Raw genomic sequence first — 19,445 nt, 5'->3', positions numbered from 1 at the left:
TGACATCCAGCCTGAACCTCCCCTGATGCAGTTTGAGACTGTCATCTTTATTCACTCTTAAAAAATATTTTATTGTCATCCTTAATACTTTGCTCTGCCAATCTCAATCTTTTTCTCAGCAATGGACTTGAAGCTACAAGAAGGTTTAAAAGTGGCACAAGAAGAAATTGATTTGATGCAGAGTATCCAGTGCATAGTGGTCTGAAAATTCAGTAATAATTCCATATGTTTTCTGTAGCAGCATGGAAGTGTTTATTTTGTGCTACATGTTAAATAGAATGAGAGAACTGTGTTACGCAAAGCATGTTTTGAGTAGAACACATACTTGAATACTAATGTTCAAGCAATCGTAACCGTTTGGTTTTCTTGTACCTATTTTCTAATAAAACCTACAGCTCTATTAGATCATCAGTTAAAGATGCTGCTCCTGTTGCTGATACAAGCTTTCACATCTGAATATTGCCCCCCTCTAGCAGTTTGCAGCATGAATACTTGTGAGCCCTTGTGGCTATGATTTCCCTTTGGTATGGTTGTCTGTTCTACAAGTGCTCAAAATACTAGATTTTTCCCTAATGCAGAGAATTCCTGCATAGCACCTGTCAGCTTATGTCTTGCAACTTAGTGCTCCTGTTTCTGCAAACCTTCTATTCCTACCTCCCTGAAAATTTTGACTACTTTAAAGCATTCATGTTACTGGAAGTAATTCAAAAAGGTCTGCAGCAACTGTGTGAATCTTCAACAGCTCGATATTTTGTTTAAGCATGTAAACACATTACAATCACTCTAAAATTTTAATTCTGTGCTTTAAGAAGCATTTTGTAAACAGTGTGTAAAAAGTACTCTAGCCCTTTAATCTTTTATGTTGTTTACTTCTGCTTTTCGTGAACTCTTCAGCTTCAAAAGATGTAAAATCAAAGTCATCTCCTTAAATGCAGTAGGAGATTTTACTATGGTAAAACTTGTTTCCTGTGATTTCTCTGAATTCATCGGAAGATTGCTGCTGGGTTGTTAAGGGCTTTTTTTGTTTCAGAGACCTAGTATAGTCTCCTCCCCCATGCCCCCTACTCAAATCCACAAGTATTTCTTTATTGCTTTTACAGGTGTTCCTCCACACAAAGCTAACTTCATAGAGGATTTAGTTGTAATGTTACCTCAGAATATATGGGATAATCTGTACAGCAGGTAAGTTTTGTACTGTAACTGGAAGAAATCAAGTAATACAGTTTGAGGGCAAATATGTGCCAATCGGCAGCATCAGACTTAGAATTAGTGGCTTGGAGGAAAAAAATATTTACTTTAGGCACAGAGCTAAGTGAAGGGGTTTGCTTGTGCAAAGTAATGTTAAAAGCCTAGATAAAATAGTGTGTTGCTTGGACAGTACTTCAGTACTAAACCAATAAACATGTATGGTATGTACAAAATGACACAAAGTAGGTCAGTGAAAGTACACTTTGAGACGTATTTTTGAAAGAGCTCTCTGTATTGGCTTCCTGTTCTCTCGTTGGCTAGAGACAGCTTTTCTTTCATGTTGGCTTTGAATCCATAGCCTCAGCTGCCAGCACTGCTTCAAAATAACTTAGATATTAGTGTTTTTAATGTAGGTCATGTTTAAGTGCTTGCTTATAAAGAGGGAATTCATACAAGATGTGTCTCCTTTTTAAAGTAGTAAAAACCTGCAGAAGAGCTTCTCTTTATGGCCTTTGAGAACTCTATATTGCCCTTGCATTAAATACATTTTTGCTGTTGATTTCCTGCCACCTAACCACTACATAATAAAGAGTCGAGGTTTTCTTGTTTTAGTTTCAATGGGCACAAGTGGGAAATAAAGAGGCAATACTATTTCCAACTTATTTCCACTTTCCTAGGCGTGCTGAATTTTTATTCCATCTTAGAAAGGCATTATCTGTTTTCTATATGCAGAAATATTTGTTAAATTTGAAAGAAAATGTTTTAAAACATCTCATTAACTTCCTTTGTGTAGAAACGTTTTTAACAAGATGTCAATTGTTACAGATAAACATTTGTCTGCTTTATGTGGCTACCTGATTTATTTGTCTTGCAATTATATGGGAATTATGGGAGAGTACAGGAGCTGCAGTGATTGAGGATTTAGGACAAGGAAGCCAAATATGGTGGAAGGTGACTTTCACTGACATAGTATTAAGGAAAAGGAGATACTCATCTAGAATGCTAATATCCAATCCATGTACCAAACACATGTCATTTTGCTAGTGTGGCACTACTTCTATTCCAAATGCTTTTAAGGTTAGAGGTGCTTCACAGTAGTATAGTATAATCCATGTTTGACCTACAAACACACAATTTTAAAAGACAAAAAAAAAAGCAACTCCTTTCATGGCAGACTTCAGTTGAATTTTATTCACTAAGTAAACAGCTGGTTATTAAGAACTTTTAAGATTTGAAATTTAATTCATGATGCTATACTGAAGAGCACTATCTTTTCAATGTGGGATAAAATTTGAAGTTTTAGAAGGGAAATAAAACTGGAAGAGAATATGGCTCTGACCATAATAATTATTCAGCTAGGAAATAGAGCCTGGAATATTCCTTATTTTAATGTGGTCTTTCTGATGCAGTAAGTGTATCTCCTAAGGCTTATAGTCAAACAAGAATATTTTCTTTCTAAGGCTCATGGTTTCCATGATAGCAAATGCTGCTTGTGTTCATGATGATACATACATATATGTGTCTGTGTACATACTATGCACATACCTCCTGTGCTTCTCAGTAACAGTGCTCCTGAAGATGTCCATTTAAGCAGTTTCACAGAAGGAAGATACAAAAGGGAGGGTCACAGAGAACTACTTCAGAAGAACAAAATAATAAGCAAGTGTAGAGGGTGGTGTTGGGAAGGTATCAAACTGATGAAGAGCCTGCAGTGGAATGGAGGAAAATGTTGAAGATAGAACTTGTCTGGAACATATCCAAAAGCTTCTTGAGAAGCCTTTAATAACATCAAACATGGTGCATATATATAAAACACTAGTTTCATAGGGTCATAGGATGTTAGAGGTTGGAAGGGACCCAAAGAGATCCGAGTCCAAACCCTCTGCGAGAGCAGGACAGTACTATCTAACACAGATCACAGAGGAACGCATGCAAACAGGCCTTGAAAGTCTCCAGAAAAGAAGACTCCACGACTTCCCTGGGGAGCCTATTCCAGTGCTCTGTGACTCTTACAGTAAAGAAGTTTCCCCTTGTGTTGAGGCAGAACCTCTTTTGCTGCAACTTACACCCATTGCTCCTTGTCCTATCACAGGGAGCAGTGAGCAGAGCCTGTCCCTTTCCCTCCCGGCCAGCCTGCAGATACTTATAAACATTTATCAAATCCCCTCTAAGTCTTCTCCAGACTAAAAAACCCCAGGTCTCTCAGCCTCTCCTCGTAAGCCATGCCCTCCTGTCCCCTGATCATCCTTGTAGCCCTCCACTGGACCCTCTCCAGCAGATCCCTGTCCCTCTTAAAGTGGGGAGCCCAAAACTGAACACAGTATTCAAGATGAGGTCTCACCAGGGCAGAGTAGAGGGGGAGGAGAACCTCCCTTAATCTGCTGGAGACACTTCTCCTAATACACCCCAGGATCCCATTGGCCTTCTTGGCCACAAGGGCACATTGGTGTGCCATGGTTAACTTGTTATCTGTGGTGAACTTGTTTGCTGATGTGTTCTTCCCATAGTAACGCTTTTGATAAAGATGGGATATAGCACAGTTAACTGTGGCTTGTGCTGGCTTCAGTCAGTCAGATCATCAAGATGGTTGTATTTTAGGATGCAGTACAAAATATGACTAGGAAAATAAACTGTGGCATTTGTAGATCAGTGTGACTGGCATGTATCATACTTCAGTTACATGCTGACACTTGGCGATGTTTACAGGTGCGTGATCTTTTTATGTAGTGTTTTCCCCAAGGTTAATGGGTTTTTACTTTTACTGCAGATATGGAGGAGGACCAGCTGTTAATCATCTGTATGTTTGTCACACCTGCCAAATAGAGTCTGAAAGAATTGAAAAAAGAAGGAAAAATGAATTGGAAATGTTTATTCGGGTAAAAAAGTAAACACTTATTCATTCTGCTTTTTGACATCAAATGATATTCATGACTCCACCTAAAGGGTTACCAGAACTGCATAGGTGATTCCTGTGAAAAATGGACTTTCTATATAATATCTGTAGATATACTTGATAATCTTTTCTCTGCTGTTGGCAACAGTAATGCTCTTGTGATATCCTAGATAACTGCTTATATGGAGGAAAACATTGAATGTATTTCTTAAATTGCTGTTTTGTAGTATGGAAACAGCATCCATATAAACAGTTGTTCTTTTTACACTGCCAATGATCTGTTCTGTGCCATCTGATAAAGCTTCAATGCAACAATACTGTGCCAAGAAAAAGTTAATCATAATATTTAGTTCTAATTAAAAAAAAAAGAGACACAAATAATTGTAAAATAAATACCTTTGTATTGTAATTGACCTGTAAAATTATTATAAAGCAGCTATTATATTTTCCATGAGTTAGAGATTATGTGCATGAGTTGGAGTAGTAAAATAACCAATAGTAACAATTTAGTTACTGAAACTGAAAATGTGTTTTGAAGCTTTCAGTGAAAATAAGTGCTGAAGGGTTGGAGTCATACTCTTGTATCTTAATTCATGAGAGGGAGAAAGAGAATTGTGGCTCTTCTTCTGGTTCTACCTGTGCTTTAATTGCACTTCAGAGATTGTGTCAGCTTTTCTATCTTTTAACTGCTATGTGAACTTCTTGGTAATAGACTTTTCTTTTTTTCTTTAGTCTGGGTTACCACTAGATAGGAATGAACATCATTGAGTCAACCTCATTTGCTTTAGTGATCAGTATTTCTTTATGGTATAAACAATGACTATGCACTGTTGTGCAAGTACTCTTAGTGGTTATCAGAGAGAAAATTCTGTTATCCTCTATGAAGATGGTTTTAGGGATGGTTGCAAAACTTACTTCATCTGAAACCTTAATAAGTTGTCTTAGGTCCAGTTTAGGTCCCTGTCTTCAAGGGGTAAGTATAGCTATATTGCTACAGTGCTAAAAAATAATGGTTTTAAAGGTTTAAATTACTTTCCATATTTCTTAATAGCACTCTGGAAAGATCTCTAGACTCTGATAAAGTATGTAATGTTAAACCTCTGAACTTTTTTTTACACAGATAGAAACAAAGTTAAGTGTTGCTGACTGTCTACTTAGCTGTTTTTTGTAATTTAGATTTAAGTTACAGTGCCTTGTGTCAGAAACTTGAAAAACCAAGATGTGTTTTTTTTATTGGGGTCGTTTGAGTTTTTTCCCTAATGTTTAGTTAAACTGAAGTGGAAGAAAAGTCATGAAATTTCCCACTGCATTAGTTCATTGTACCTTGCTTGGAGTTGTATTGGCATCTGTTCAAAGTAGATGGGGAAAACAAAACACAGATCAAGTTCCTGACATGAAGAACCTTCCATAAAATTATGAAGCGAATCTTTTGGAATGCAGTTCTCTTTTGTTTTACAAAAATAAGTTTTTCTTCTTTGTTTTTTTAGAAAAGAGTGTGGGGGGGAAGGTCAGAAAAACATGGCTGCTTTTTCTTTTCAGCTTAATAGAGCATTCCAAGAAGAAGAATCTCCGTCGACATTTTACTGCATCAGTATGCAATGGTTCAGAGAATGGGAAGGATTTGTAAAGGGTAAAGACAGTGGTAAGTTGTGCTCCATGTAAAAATATGAGTAACCTTTTTTTTTTTGTATTTGTCATGTGGTGACACTATTTAAGTAAATTGGTTTTGCTTTGGTAGAAAGGTAGTCAGAACAGAGAGTGCAACAAAAGTTCTTAAACATCAAGGATATAGGTTTTATGGGCTACCATTATATCCAGGAAACAACAGAATATAGTCAAATAATTGACAAGAATAGATAATGGAGTAGTTGTGGAAATAATGTTGCTTGTTTTCAGGGGGCTTGCTGTTAGCAGCATTAGGAGAATTTGATCTATTTACAAGAGAGGATGGATTTTGCTGTGCAAACTTTAGATAGATAATGATAGAGCTTCTGGAGGTAAGGTGATGTCATTGTCACAACCTAAACGCCAAACCATCACACCTACTCAAGGTGCCTCTCAAGTTCTTAAATGGAAACACTGATAAAATATTCTACAAAATTGTCTGAGTTTGCTCTAGGACAGCTTTGCTAGGAGTAAGAATTAGGACTAAGTTTTGGATTATATTGTTCAAAGTCTTACTGTACTCATGAATGCTTTGAAAAACTTCATTAAAATACTGATTAGTTTTTAACAACTTAAAACATACTTCTAAGCAGTATGAGACTAAGCAGTAATGAGCTATTATTTTTCCTTCCACTGAAAATAGAACTTCCAACCTGATGTTTATTTCAGTTCTCCCAGTTTTAATCATTTTTCTGTCCCACTAGACCCTCCTGGTCCTATTGATAATGCGAAGATTGCCGTAACAAAATGTGGAAGTGCTGTGCTAAAACAAGGTAGGTGTCAACTGTTGCTGCAGCTTTGCTGTACTGATATGTTTCCTCAAATTTGTAGAATGTATTTTTTTTTCTTTAACTGTTACTGTAAAATTGCAATTCCTAGTGACTCTGCCCATTTTGGGGGAAACAGTTTAAAGTATTAGTATCCGTAATCCATTCAGGTGCAGATGAGAGGGTGGAAAGAGGTGCAGAGTAACTTTCATATGATTAAAGTTTACTTTGGTTTTTTATCACTTGGTTTGATTTGGGTTTTCTAACAGCGTTTGGGAGATGCTTGGCTTTTAAACTGTCAGATATATACTTCTGTGAATCTGGCAACACAGTTTGAATTGCGAGCTGCTTCTGACAGAGAAATGAACAAGATTAAGTAAATACTATTGCTTGTTTTCCTGCAAGTTATTTGCAAGTGTACATTGCAAAAGCTTCTGTAGAATGCAAAGGTACAGATTTTCTTACTCCTCACATTTAGATGCTTTATACTGTTGTCTGAAGTCTGTAGCTAGAAACTGAAAATCTAATACAGTCTGATTTATTAAAACTTTAGACTTCCTATGAATACTTAATGCTGCTGAGCTACAATTAATTGAAGAGTAACATTTATTTAAGTGTATTTTTTCTGAATTTAACTTATTGCCTCAGCACACAGTGGGCCTACCAGTAGCAGTTCACTGGAGGCCACTAGGACCTGCATAAGCCTCATGAATTGTGGAACATCAAGAGTGATTCTTGCACCCGTGAATTTTGAAGTACCTTTGGGTGATTTAAATGCTAACATAGAATTCAAAGGCCAAGTATAAAGCATCTGATATAGAGGAAAAAAACATGTTTTAGAATCAGTAATTTGTATCAAGTTAGTTGGGGTTTAACTTTTCTTCAGCTGCATTGATTCCAGTAAGGACTTAAGGAGAATTGAAGGAGAGTGGACTGTGGAAATGTATCTCTTAAGTCATGAGAGAAGACATAGGAGCACTACTAAATTACACTATTACATATTTCACTGATCCAGTGGTTCTGATCCTGGTACATCAGTTTGCTCTGTCTGCAGATAAATTTGACCTTTAGAAAAGCTGGTCTCTGGATAAGGGGATGAAGATATACCCCTGTGCTTACAGAGATGCAGGGTTATTTGGAAACCTGAATTTAGATGAGTAAAACTGCGGTATTACAAGGGGTGTGGCTAATAAGTCAAGAGAGGTTCTCCTTCCCCTCTGCTCTGCCCTGGTGAGGCTGCATCTGGAGTACTGTGTTGAGTTCTGGGCACGTTAAGTCAAGAGGGAACTGCTTGAAAGATTCTGGCACAGAGGTACAAAGATAATTAAGGGAGAGAAACATCTGCCTTATGAGGAAAGGCCAAGGGAGCTGGACCTCTTTAGCTTAGAAAAGGGGAGACTGAGGGGTGAGCTCATTAATGTTTATGAATATGTGAAGGGTGAATGGCAGAAGGACAGAGCCAGTGATGTCCAGTGGCAGGAGGACAGAGCTGTGAGTGTAAGCTGAAGCATAGGAGGTCTCATGTAAATGTTCAGGAAAAACTTTCTCACTGTGAGTGTGATGTAACACTAGAACAGGCTGCCCAGAGAGGCTCTGGAGTCGTCTTTGAAGACATGGAAATGCCACCTGGATGCATTCCTCTGTGACCTACTCTAAGTGATTCTGCTCTGACAGGGAGTTGCACTGGGTGATCTTTTCAGGTCCCTTCCACCCCCTAACATTTTGTGATAACATCATTAGTACTGACATAAGACATCATGACTTTGAGATAAAGCTTTGCGCAGTTGAGTTCCTCTAGGTAAAAAAACATTATGCACTTTGTATCCTTGCAAAATGTTTCCTTTTCCTTTTGAAAACTTCATACATGAAGTACAGTAGTAGGCCCAGTGAGGGAGGAAAGAAAGCTATAGGAGGTAAGGGGAAATGTTCCCTCAGAGTGCAGGTTTGTTTGGGATTTTTTTCTTTGAAGTAGGGGGGTGCTGAAATTAGACTGAACAAGATAAATGAATAGTATCTAATAATGATATTGGGGGAACTTGCAACTTGCTGAAGGGCAGGTTTTTAACGAGATACTTAAGAGATTTTTTTCTGGTAGAGTAGAAATGTGTCCTCTCTGATTAGGGTGTTATGAAGAAATCATTTGAATTATATGGGACAGGATCCTTGTGTTAAAACCTAAAGGGGTGGTGTGTTGATGCTCTCTTCCCTTTTGCCACTGTAAAAGGTTACAGAAAGTCTGAGAATTGGTGGATGCTAACTTGAGACAGGAGAGGAACCTCTAGCTAGAGAAATTAATCATAAGCAAAGACTTTAATCAGTGAATGAAAAGAAATCAGGCTGACTCATCCATGCTACACACAAGTAGCATGAGTGAGGTTCTCAGTGTCCTAATAATAGTTCCTCTCTGGAGTTCTGAGACTTTCACTTTGTTTTTTTTCACAATTTAATTCTTCACTATCAGTATTAATTTCTGTAAACAAGAATTCTGAGTCTTTGAACTTCACAGTGTGATTGATGACACTGTATGTTCTTACATTAGTATGAATCATTATTTCCTGTGTACCAAGAGCTAACAATTGTCAGCTTGGTTGATAAGTATGAGATGTTTATCATAGAACCTTCATGTGTTTTATTTTTGAGGTATAAGATTGTCACAGTACGTGATTGAGTTTGGCAGTTGGTGCAAGATAAAGTGGAAGCTCAGCTTAAGGTTTTAAATTTTAATCCATGTTACTGTTTTTTTCTTTCTGTGTCTGGTATGGACTTCAAAGCAATCATGAACAAATTATTCAAAATAGTAATTTTTAACAATATTTTCAGGTGCTGATTCTGGACAAATATCTGAAGAAACATGGAATTTTCTTCAGTCAATTTATGGTGGAGGTCCAGAGATTATACTCAGACCACCTGTTCCTCCAGTAGAACCTGATATCTTGCAAACAGAGGAGAAGATTGAATTAGAAACTCATGGTCTGTAGCTATTGAGAGTAAGATGAACTTATAGGGAAGCTGGATTCCTTACAAAATGCCCAAAATACATTCCTAAATGCTTTATTCTCTTGTATATGTCAGAGGCACAACTCACTGGGCATTAACTACAGAATACTAAGTTGAAATATGTATTACAGTTTGTTTAAATAGAGGATGTTTTCCCTGTTATGGGAGGCATGTGGTTTGTACATTTTGGAGTGTGTAATCAGTGGAAAAACCCTGTAACTTCTGAATTTTTTGGTGTAAGTCAAAATCCCATTATACTTTTAGACTTGAAAAATGGAGACAGATTTTAGAGGTGTTCAATAAACCTTCTGATTCCTGATTGGGCTTCTAATACCTACAAACTTTTGCCTGTATTAATTGTACAGTCTTAACATGCCTAGGTATATGGGGAGTATATTTTAAATGGATTGCAATCATTAAGAAAAGGATTTTAATTTCCTAAATACTCAGGAAAAAAATCTCACTTATTTTGCACTGTAAGTATATGAAATACTTATTGTATTTGAATGGATCAAACATTAGTGTAGCTTGAATATTGCTTTAGTCAGCACATGTATTAACTTATTACCTACTGAATTTCACATCTTACTATAGTGTTCTGTAACTCTGTGAACTTGACTAGTGTCTAATGATATATATGACAAAAAGATTTAGTCTTCTTTAGAGTAATGTTTGAGATGTTTGAGAGCATGAAGTGTGAAATGTAAAATGTTTATGGACATGAGTGATATAAATTTAAGGAATTAAATTGTCTGGTTTCCTGAATTACATTCGTAAGCAGTTCCATTTGAAGGATTTTATTGTATTGTTAAAACTTTCATTGGCATGGTGACCTATAATGTCAAAAACTGGATAAAATGTATATATTGCAAAACTTTACTGAATTACTCATATTGGAATGCAGAATGGCACTTGGTCCTGTTTTTGCTTGATACTGTTATCAAATAAGCAGCATTATTTGAGGCTGGATCAATAAAATAAAATTAGAACTGTGGAGGAGGGAGGGGCAAAGCTTTCTGAGATGTTCTTAATCTATTACATTAATACAAAAACTTTTGACCACTTTTGTTTAGGCAATGCTGCTTACAGTTGTAGCTGCAAAGAAAAGAAATGCTGACATAACATTCTTCTGGAGAACTTTGTGGTTTATCAGACTGGTTTTGAAATTTTTTGAGGACTTAAAGCCACCTATGAGTCCTAGAGAAATGTCCTGTAAGTGCTTGCTAATATGTCATGTTGGATGACACACTTCTGTCTGAATGTAAATCCCAGTGCTTTCCTCAGCCTGCCTAAAGAACCTAGAGCTAAAAGCCACAGCAGTGCAAGTGAGAGGGGGAATGGACAGCAGTTTGAAGCCAATGACTATGTGGCTGGTACACAGGGGAAATGTTTTTCAGTTTTAAACTGTACCACAGGTCTGCACTTTTGAGTGCTTTGTCTTCTAAGTTCTGGAGAAGATCATGAGATATCAGCAGCTGAGAAGCCTTGCATGTACACAGGTGTAAATGTGATGAAACACTGAACAGGAGCTTTGAATATCTGCATTTGGACAATTTTGTATTGGTAGGTAGGGATAACTCAATATCAGCATCAATTTGCCTTGTTTATACAAGATAAACTCATTAGTTACTACAGCAGACTTGCTTATGAACAGTCAGCAGTACCGTGCTGACTTCAGCTTATGGAAGGCTGTTGTAACTTCCTGCCTCCTTTTTTTCATATTTGGGTAACTAAACTAAACCAAAACTGACTTCATACTATCTTAATTCCCTCTGTCCAAGGTCTTACTGTAAAACTTCTCTTTAGATTTTCTAACATACTAAAGCTAGATAACAATAGGTCTGCATACTTTAGGAAGACTCTTTTCTACCTGATGTTCTTATTTGGAAGTGGAAATACTTTGTTAGTTACAGCACTGGTGGTAATTTTTACCAGTTTACTCAGGGTTTTCATTAGTGATTTGAATGGTGGAACAGACTGCCCCTGTAAAACTTGCAAGAGAAAAATGGATCGAGTGTTAAGGATAAACCTTGTCAGCAAAATAAAACAGTTCTGTGCTGAGTGTTCTGGGTATTGTAGCCGATCAGACTAAGAGTTAAAATCCAATGATACCAAAACAAAACCTGTTCTGGGTAGTAGTAACAAAAACATCATATGTGAGGCACAGGAGGTAATTATTCTGCTCTACTTGCTGCTGTGCGGCTTGTGAGATATCTGTACCATTTCAAATTTTGTGTGCTGTATGATAATAAATACAAGCTGAAGAGAGGTTATTTTAGAGGAGAGCAGCAAGACCTAGTATTGAAAGTGTTGTTCTTTTGCTTAAAAGAATGCTGAAGGTGCAAGAGTACTAGTGTGGAAATTGCTGGATAACAAGCTGGATAGCAACTTTTCCTAGCAGTGATGAGGTGTGCTGGGTTTAGGTAGCCTGTTAGAAATCTAGAAATCCTCTAACAGTTTTTTAAGTCTTTGCCACTGTGTGTCTGGGAATCTACACTCAAACAACATTAAACTGTGATGCACGTAGATCAGTAATGAGACAGCTTAAACTAGCAGAGCTTGTGAAATGCCTCTGTCACTGCAGTAAAAGCCATTCTCACACTACAACTGTTTGTCATGCTTTTAAAAGAAAAAGAAGAATCCCAAGTTTGCAAAGATTAAATAGATGTGTTTGTGTTTAAGACAGCTCTAAAAGGATGACAGTCTTGCTTTTAGCCCTTTGGGAGCTCTACAATGGATTTTATGGCAGAGAAATGGAAGTAGCTTTTTGAAGTAAGACAGTGTGGGAGAACTCCAGATGGATGAATTGTGTATGCTGAAGGGAAGGCAACAATTTGGAGACTAGGTAAAGGAGAAGCCTGTACTGTCATGATCTGCAGCAAAGAAAGAATGCATCTCAGGAAGGCGCTGTGGAAATTATTTTTTCCATAAGCCTTTCACCAGACTATTTGGATTCTTTGTTCATCTGTTTCCAGTTGAGAAAACACAGTTATGTGTTTGGGTGCCAGGAATGCTGTCATTTCAAGAAAGGAAAAATCCAGTGGGGTCCTTGGTTTAGGAATCTAGATTTGAGCTGTTACATGACTGATGTTCAGCCTGGTAACTTTTAATCTCTGGAAAACTGCATAGGGGGTGTGGGGAATTTATTAGCTCTAAGCTTGATTCCTCTGCATTTTTGAAATTTCTTTTTCAACCCTCAAAATTCAGGAGACATACTGTGTGAGGCAGTCAAACAATGTATTTGTAGGGGGTAAAAAATAGTGGAAAAGCTACTGAGTTACTTGGTTTTAAAATAAGGCGCTTTTATAATATGTTTTAGAGGTGAGAGCAAAGTAGTCCATCTGCTTCATAAACCAAATAAAAATTACCTGCCTGTTAGGTGTAAAAATCTCCTGATTTACTGATTTAAGCCACACTTGTTTCTTTCTTGTGGCTGGAACATTAGAAAATGAAGGAAGTTATGCAGACAATTCTGTGTTGTAAATTCATTGTTTAACTTGAGTAGTCTAGAAAGCTGGTTCCTGCAAGTATAATCTGAATTACTCCTGTTTCTAGGGACAGATGTGTTTGTGTGTGTGTCTATGCACATAATCTCTATTTCTCCAGTCTCTTAAATGAACTGTGGCTGAAGATATTACAGTAATTGTTTTTGGTACTGTGTTAGAATAGTGATCTTAAGCAGATATGCTCAATAGCTGAGGGTTTGGTTTTAAATAGAGAAAAGACACTCAGTTGGCTGTTGTAGTAGGTGTCAGCTGTTCCAGCAGTAATGGCCTGAATATTTGCTAGGTAAGTTAAAGACTTGATACCCTGTTCAGAAGTTGTACCAAGAAAAGGGCAAAAGCAGTTTTTCCTAATACATGTCAGACAAACTGTGATCCATTTTTGTAAATCTGCATATTTTATTAGGATGCTATTATCATTGTCAGCCATTGAGCTGCCTGAATGCAAAACAAACAAACAAACCCTGCTTTAAGGTATCCTCTAATATCTATTTGATTAAAAACTGCTGTAGAATAAGCTTGCTGTGGTGAGACATGACATCTCTGTATTCAAGGGAGAACAGCTACACCTATGATTCCCACATGTCCCTAACAGTGGTGAAGAGATTTTGCATTTCAATTTTAGTGCTCTGTCTAGATCACACTATTACTTGAAACCTTCTATATGTAACTGGGTCAATGAAGACTAATTTACTTGGGGCTTCTTATTTAATTAATGTATTTATTTTCCCTGATGATATCATGGGAAGTTACAGTCTATTTAGCTTTGCTTATGAATCCTGTAGGGAATGCTTACCATTCTATCAACAGAGTTGTGCTGATAGGAATGAATTTCTGACCAAGCTGTCCAAGTAGAGATGTCAGATGGGCGCTAACAAGTAGCAGTAATGTGTTAGTCTCTACTCCTGGAGGCTAGATGAAGATCTACTGTTAGAAATCTGTCCTTCCAGCAGGGTGCAACTGTCAATAATTTATTCAGATGTTGCCATTGAGAAGCTTTTGTAAATTCATACAGTCTTGTATTTTGGTAAAGAGAGCCCCAGAGCAGGGTTATTACATGTAGGTATCGGTTCAGTTAGCCATTATATCCCACTGCCTGGGACATTAGCATGAACTGTTACAAATAGGTTTGGCTACAAAAAATGCCATGTGGATGCACAGTGAAAAGTACAATATGTCCATCTAGGCTTTTTTTTCCTTGTGAAATCTGGTCTAATGTGATTGCTGTACTAATGCATAATGTAAGGATCCTGCTTCTGAGATTCAAAACTTCGGTAGTGACTGGCATTTCCTGACACAAGACATCCTAAGTTTTCCTGAAAGGACTGAAGCAAAGAAGTTTCTTTCCCATTAGTATTACAGGTATTTATCTATAATGATACTGCTAACATTTGAATTATTTTCATGTTTATTTTTGTTTTGTTCCAATTTTATTTATCTTAAGTTCATTTTGAAAAGCAAACCTGGGATTTGGAAAATTTATAGAGGAATTTACAGATTTGTGCTTACAGGGGCAAGAAGTTTCTTCATATTTGCATTGCAACTATTTTATACTACACTAAGAAATTTCTGTTCCATTTATTCCTTTTGAATTCCCTATATACATCTGGCTTAGTGCAGTCTAAGCAGTTTTCTCACTGAAAACCTTTCAGCTCTTCATTTTGCCCAGGAAATGAGTAAAACAACTAGGCTTTTTAATTCTTCCAAACAGATGGCTTTTCTGGCTTCCCTCTCTACTTAAGCCATCCAGAGCTGGCAATTAATAGCAGGAAGTAAAATAGTTCTAGATTTCTGAAGTGTCATGAAGAAAGACAAAGCTCTTTCAGTGTTATTTCACAGAAATTATCAGTTGCAAACAAATGTGGGTTTATTAGCCTTCAGAATCTTAGCAGATTAGAAAATAATTGTTTTCAGTGAAAAACTTTACAAACACTATTACCACTAACAGTGAGAAATAGTCAGGAAAGCAAGTTAAACAGCCATATATATTATAGAATGTATAAAATGTGACTGGAGAATAGCTTCAGCCTAGCTTTCAGACACTCAACAAGGCGATGAGGCTTTCTCCATTAAACATATGAACCCTGCTGTTCAATAAGGTAAAATGTTATCTGTTTATAATGCATTTATTGTTACAGATGTTTGCTCACTATAGTGTCTTCATGCTACAGTCATGTTTTTAATAGGTATTATGCTATCCACACTCCAAATATTCTTTGTACATCTGTTGAGACATGCAGCCAGAGGAAGAAAGTCTGTGAGATACACTGTTGATGTGTAGGATAGGTTTTACGGATTGTTAGTGATACTAACTGCCAAATTGCTTTATGACAAGTTTCCTTAAAGAGTTGTAGATGGGTGTAAGGGTGGACTTCAGAAAATGCAGTAGGATCTTAATCACTCAATAGCATGTTTATAAGAGTAATAAGCAAGAAATTTCCTTTTCTGACTTGTTCAAGATTTAATTTATTAGCTAAAAGCATTCTGATGGTTGAAATGAGTGGACATACAGTTGATACTTATTGATCATATATCATGAAATGAACTGTCAGTAAAAAAAGTAAAATTGGAGTAAGAACACACTGGTTATAGTTTTGTTATGCCTTTATGCAGCCCTAGTGAATCTCAGATTGCTTACTTTACTTGCTAGTTAAACAGCATGGGAGGTGCAAAAATAAGGCAGTTTCCATTCACAATATTTTTTCATGATATAAATGAAGTTGAGATTTCATTTCCAGATGTGTCCTTCCTTTCTCACTTGGAACTCAAAAAACTTACACATGAAGAACTTTAGTAAGATCCATTTTTGGAAAAACTTACAGCATGAGGTTGAAGTACTTGGTGGAGGAGAACAAAAAGGGCAGAGGAGAGGCATTTGAATGTTACATGTGAGAAAAAGCCATCTGTGAGAAATGTAAAACCAACATTTTTTGTCTCTTATCTCAGAGGACAGTACTTTTTCATTTTCATTGCTCTGTAATAGTTTCGTGGATAAATTAGTGTTTTCTAGGTGACTAATTTTGTTCTGTCCAGTGTGTTTTTTAATGTACATACTAAAATAAGATGTCCTGGTTACCGTGGTGATGCATTGCTTTCAGCCCCTCCACACTTCCCCCGGGTGTCTGTTAAAATGCCAAACTCAAATGAGAGATGCAGTACTTCCCAAGCTGTGAATGCATGTTTGTTTCCACCAATACACACACACACTTTCTCTTTAGGACCAGAAGTTAAGAGTACTTGGAGATTTTAAGCTCTAACAAAAGAAATGCAGTCATGTGCCCAAATGCTAATTGAATGGCAGCTATTAATTCAGTTACAAATGTAATTGAAAGTACTGTCTAATTCAGTATTGACAGTGTTATATTCAGTTAGCCTGTGAAGTCAGTCTAAAGAAGCATGAAATAAGATATTTATTGAGATATGAACTCTCATTTGGTGCCCCATCGTCTGAATAGTTTTTAGTAAGACAGATGTACTCTCTCTTACTTGTAGTATAATTAATTTGCTTTTCATCCAGGCAGGATAGTGGACATAATTTGTCACCTAAACTAGATCAGTAGCAATCTAAACTTCATGTATCAAGTGTGCTGGTGGTGCTGGTGTTCACTCCTGTGTGATGACAATTAGGTTTAAATATAAACTCCTTCACATCCTGTATGAGAGGGAACCCTTATCACAAGTTAGGCTTCTTGTCCAATTCTGTTTGGAAAAAACTGTGCCTAAAGGCTAGGCAGAAATGTGACAGTGTCATCTTGTTTTGTTTGGATTTTTCATTTAGACACCTACATCTTGCTTGAAATTTTCTACTCTTGTGTTCTTCTGATTTACATTGAACATACTGCATGCTATTTGGTTTGAACAATAACAGAGCCCTTTATTGTGGTCTAGGATCTGAAGCAAGATGCAAGGTAGTCAGTGCAGTGACAGGGATATTCCATAACCTCACTCACCTTTATGTAGGTCATACATAATCAGAAGTATTAATGCAGAATCACTTATGCCTGAGAGTGCTATGTACATGTAAGAAAGGGAAATTTCTAAAGGAGATGAGAAAGATAAAATTGTTCAGACTGGAGTTCATAACATCTAAAAATTCCTTGAGTAAGCTAACTCAACCATTGGAATGGTAAAATAATTAGTGCAGACACTCCCGAGTATTGTGCTGAGCCTACTCTCATCCAGTTCAGCATGGTAGGGCTGCCCTGCTGAACTAATCTGACTTCAGGAAAATTCTCTCTGCTCTTGTCCAGGGCTTAGTGCATAGCCACCATCAGAACAAATAAGCCTCATCCTATATGAATTCAGATAGTCTTCCCCATGCTGCTCACCCTTTTTAAAGGCCAGTGTAAATCTAGAGCTGTAGTCAAGAAGAGAAGCCCTCTTTTAATTGCAGTGCTGGATAGCAAGCAGTAATAGCTTGCTAGTGCTGTTCTTGGGGCCTGGTGTAAAGATAGCAGAGTGACTGTCAGAGAACTAATCTAGATGTCCTTGGGATTAACTTCTTAATTGTGCTGAGTTGTAAAGTGAACTCTTGTTAATCTTTCGTCAGGAAAAAAAAATCACACTTAATTTGCTCTAATAATAGAAGCAATTAAGATATTGAGATACAAATAGCACAGCTGCTGCTGAAAGTTTGAACCATGTAATGGCTTCATCAAAGCTGGATCTTGTGATTTTAGGTAGTTATCTATGCACAAGCATGAGCTGAGTTTTTTGTGATATGTAGGGATGTCTCAGCTGATTTTGCAGAAAGTACTGTCTTGGAAGAGATGGGCTGAGGTGAGGCACTTAGTGCCATCGTTTAGTTAATTAGAAGAGTTAGGTGATAGGTTGGACTTGATGATCCTAGAGGTCTTTTCCAACCTGGTTCTGTGATTCCATAGTATTTTTTAGGCTCTAACATGGTAAAAAGCTGACATTAACACCTTTTCTCCTTGATCAGAATAGCTGGTTTTGTTGGGGCTTTTTTGCTACCAACATTGATGAGACCAGAGAAATTGTTATTGTGCTATAAATTAGTAACATTCAAGGCTAACCATAATAAATACAGCTGCTGATTAGTGGTGCAGAATAGATGCAGCAAAGAGGAAACTGCAGCCACAAGACTTAAGAATGTGATATAGTTTGAGTAGGGTCTATGAAGAGGGAGATTTCCTAGAAGTGAAAACACACTGGAGAAAGCTATGTGGTGCTGCTAGGTAGGAGCACATGCCTTTACACTTCTCTTAAAGCTGCCCTGGAATACTGTGCACAAAGGGCTGCGAGACAGCAGGAGTGGATAAAAAAGACCTTGAACTGTGGAGACAGGAGTGGATGTATAGTACCAGCCAGTTTCAAAGCAAGCAGGCTTCTCCAGGTTTGAATGTAAATTCTCTCAGGTGGAGGTCTTAGTAAACCTGCTTGATCTCAGTCTTTACTACCCATAGACTGCTCTTTAATTCTTCGTGTTGTTAATTTTCCTCTGGAAGGTTAGCTCAGCCAAACTACCACGTAGATAAACAATGGCTGGAATCAATCCAGGGAAAAGCAGGGGGCATGTAGACGTGGGGCAGGAGCCTCGGGAGTATCCCTTTCATTAGCAGGAACCATTACCTGAAACATCACACCATTAGCTACAGCTGCTCTTTGTTATCAGCCCCTCACTAGACATTATTGCATCCTAGGCAAAATGGCAGAACATAATACTGAAGTCCTTCTCAGTGAATTCAAGACAAAGCCTGGTGGAGGGTGTGGTTAGACAATATGATTTGCTGCCAGACAATATAATTTGCTGCCAGGAAAGTAACTGCTGCCAAAGGAGGACTATCTTGTTCCTCCCCTGTACTGGCAACACTCCCTCAGCCTCCTAGCTCACATGCTAGCTTCCTTGTTGGTCTCCACGGTGAGCTAATACATGCTTTTTTCTAGTTGAAAAATGAACACACCCAAAACAGGTACAGTTTACTGGTGGTTTAAGAAGCCCACCTGCTTTACTACATGTATAGGAGCACTAGAGTGGGCCCTAGAAACAACTGTGGAGCAGGGAAGAGGAAAAGAGTCCGGCCTTTGGTGTCATGGGGTTAGGTCAGCTTTATTGCTCAATTGTACCCTTCAACTGCCATGGGAATTTGAGGGGGGAAATAAAAAATCAATTTTGCACCGCACAAGGTGCAAGTTCTATGGTGAAAACTGGCACCTGTCTGAAATGCAGTAATATCCTCAGCAACTGCAGATTTTCAAATGACCATTTCTAAATGGAGTTACAGCGTTTTAGTGCTTACAAGTGTTCCTTCAATGATGCAAAAAGCACCGTTCCTCTTTCAGATTCAGGCACACAGAGAAGACTGCATGAAAACAGTGAAAAAAAAAATCCTTCCCCCTCTTGTGGGGCTTCGCTTGTTTTGAATCTGATCACAGGAGAAGACTTCTAAGTCAGCAACATGCTGGGAAAAT

The 19,445-nt window shown here is 37.6% G+C and overlaps 1 protein-coding gene across 7 annotated transcripts in view; it reads left to right on the top strand.

The window, feature by feature from the left end:
• The window catches only part of USP33 (ubiquitin specific peptidase 33), a 45,273-nt gene extending 34,998 nt beyond the window's left edge, over positions 1-10,275 (top strand). For 5 of the 7 annotated variants that reach the window (XM_064147802.1, XM_064147801.1, XM_064147805.1 and 2 more), the window contains 5 exons: positions 1,101-1,182; positions 3,956-4,064; positions 5,621-5,723; positions 6,451-6,519; positions 9,334-10,275. In XM_064147802.1, the coding sequence (XP_064003872.1) occupies positions 1,101-1,182; positions 3,956-4,064; positions 5,621-5,723; positions 6,451-6,519; positions 9,334-9,491 (521 nt within the window). In that variant the 3' untranslated portion in view covers positions 9,492-10,275. Of the gene's footprint in view, positions 1-1,100; positions 1,183-3,955; positions 4,077-5,620; positions 5,724-6,450; positions 6,523-9,333 lie in introns of those variants that run through there. The other 2 variants (XM_064147806.1, XM_064147807.1) reach the window with 2 other exon arrangements.
• The last annotated feature ends 9,170 nt before the right edge of the window (positions 10,276-19,445 follow it).

Source organism: Pogoniulus pusillus, chromosome 8, assembly GCF_015220805.1.
Source record: "Pogoniulus pusillus isolate bPogPus1 chromosome 8, bPogPus1.pri, whole genome shotgun sequence".
Taxonomy (NCBI): domain Eukaryota; kingdom Metazoa; phylum Chordata; class Aves; order Piciformes; family Lybiidae; genus Pogoniulus; species Pogoniulus pusillus.
The sequence above is the reverse complement of the archived record's forward strand: the minus strand, read 5'-3'. Positions and strand labels throughout refer to the sequence as shown.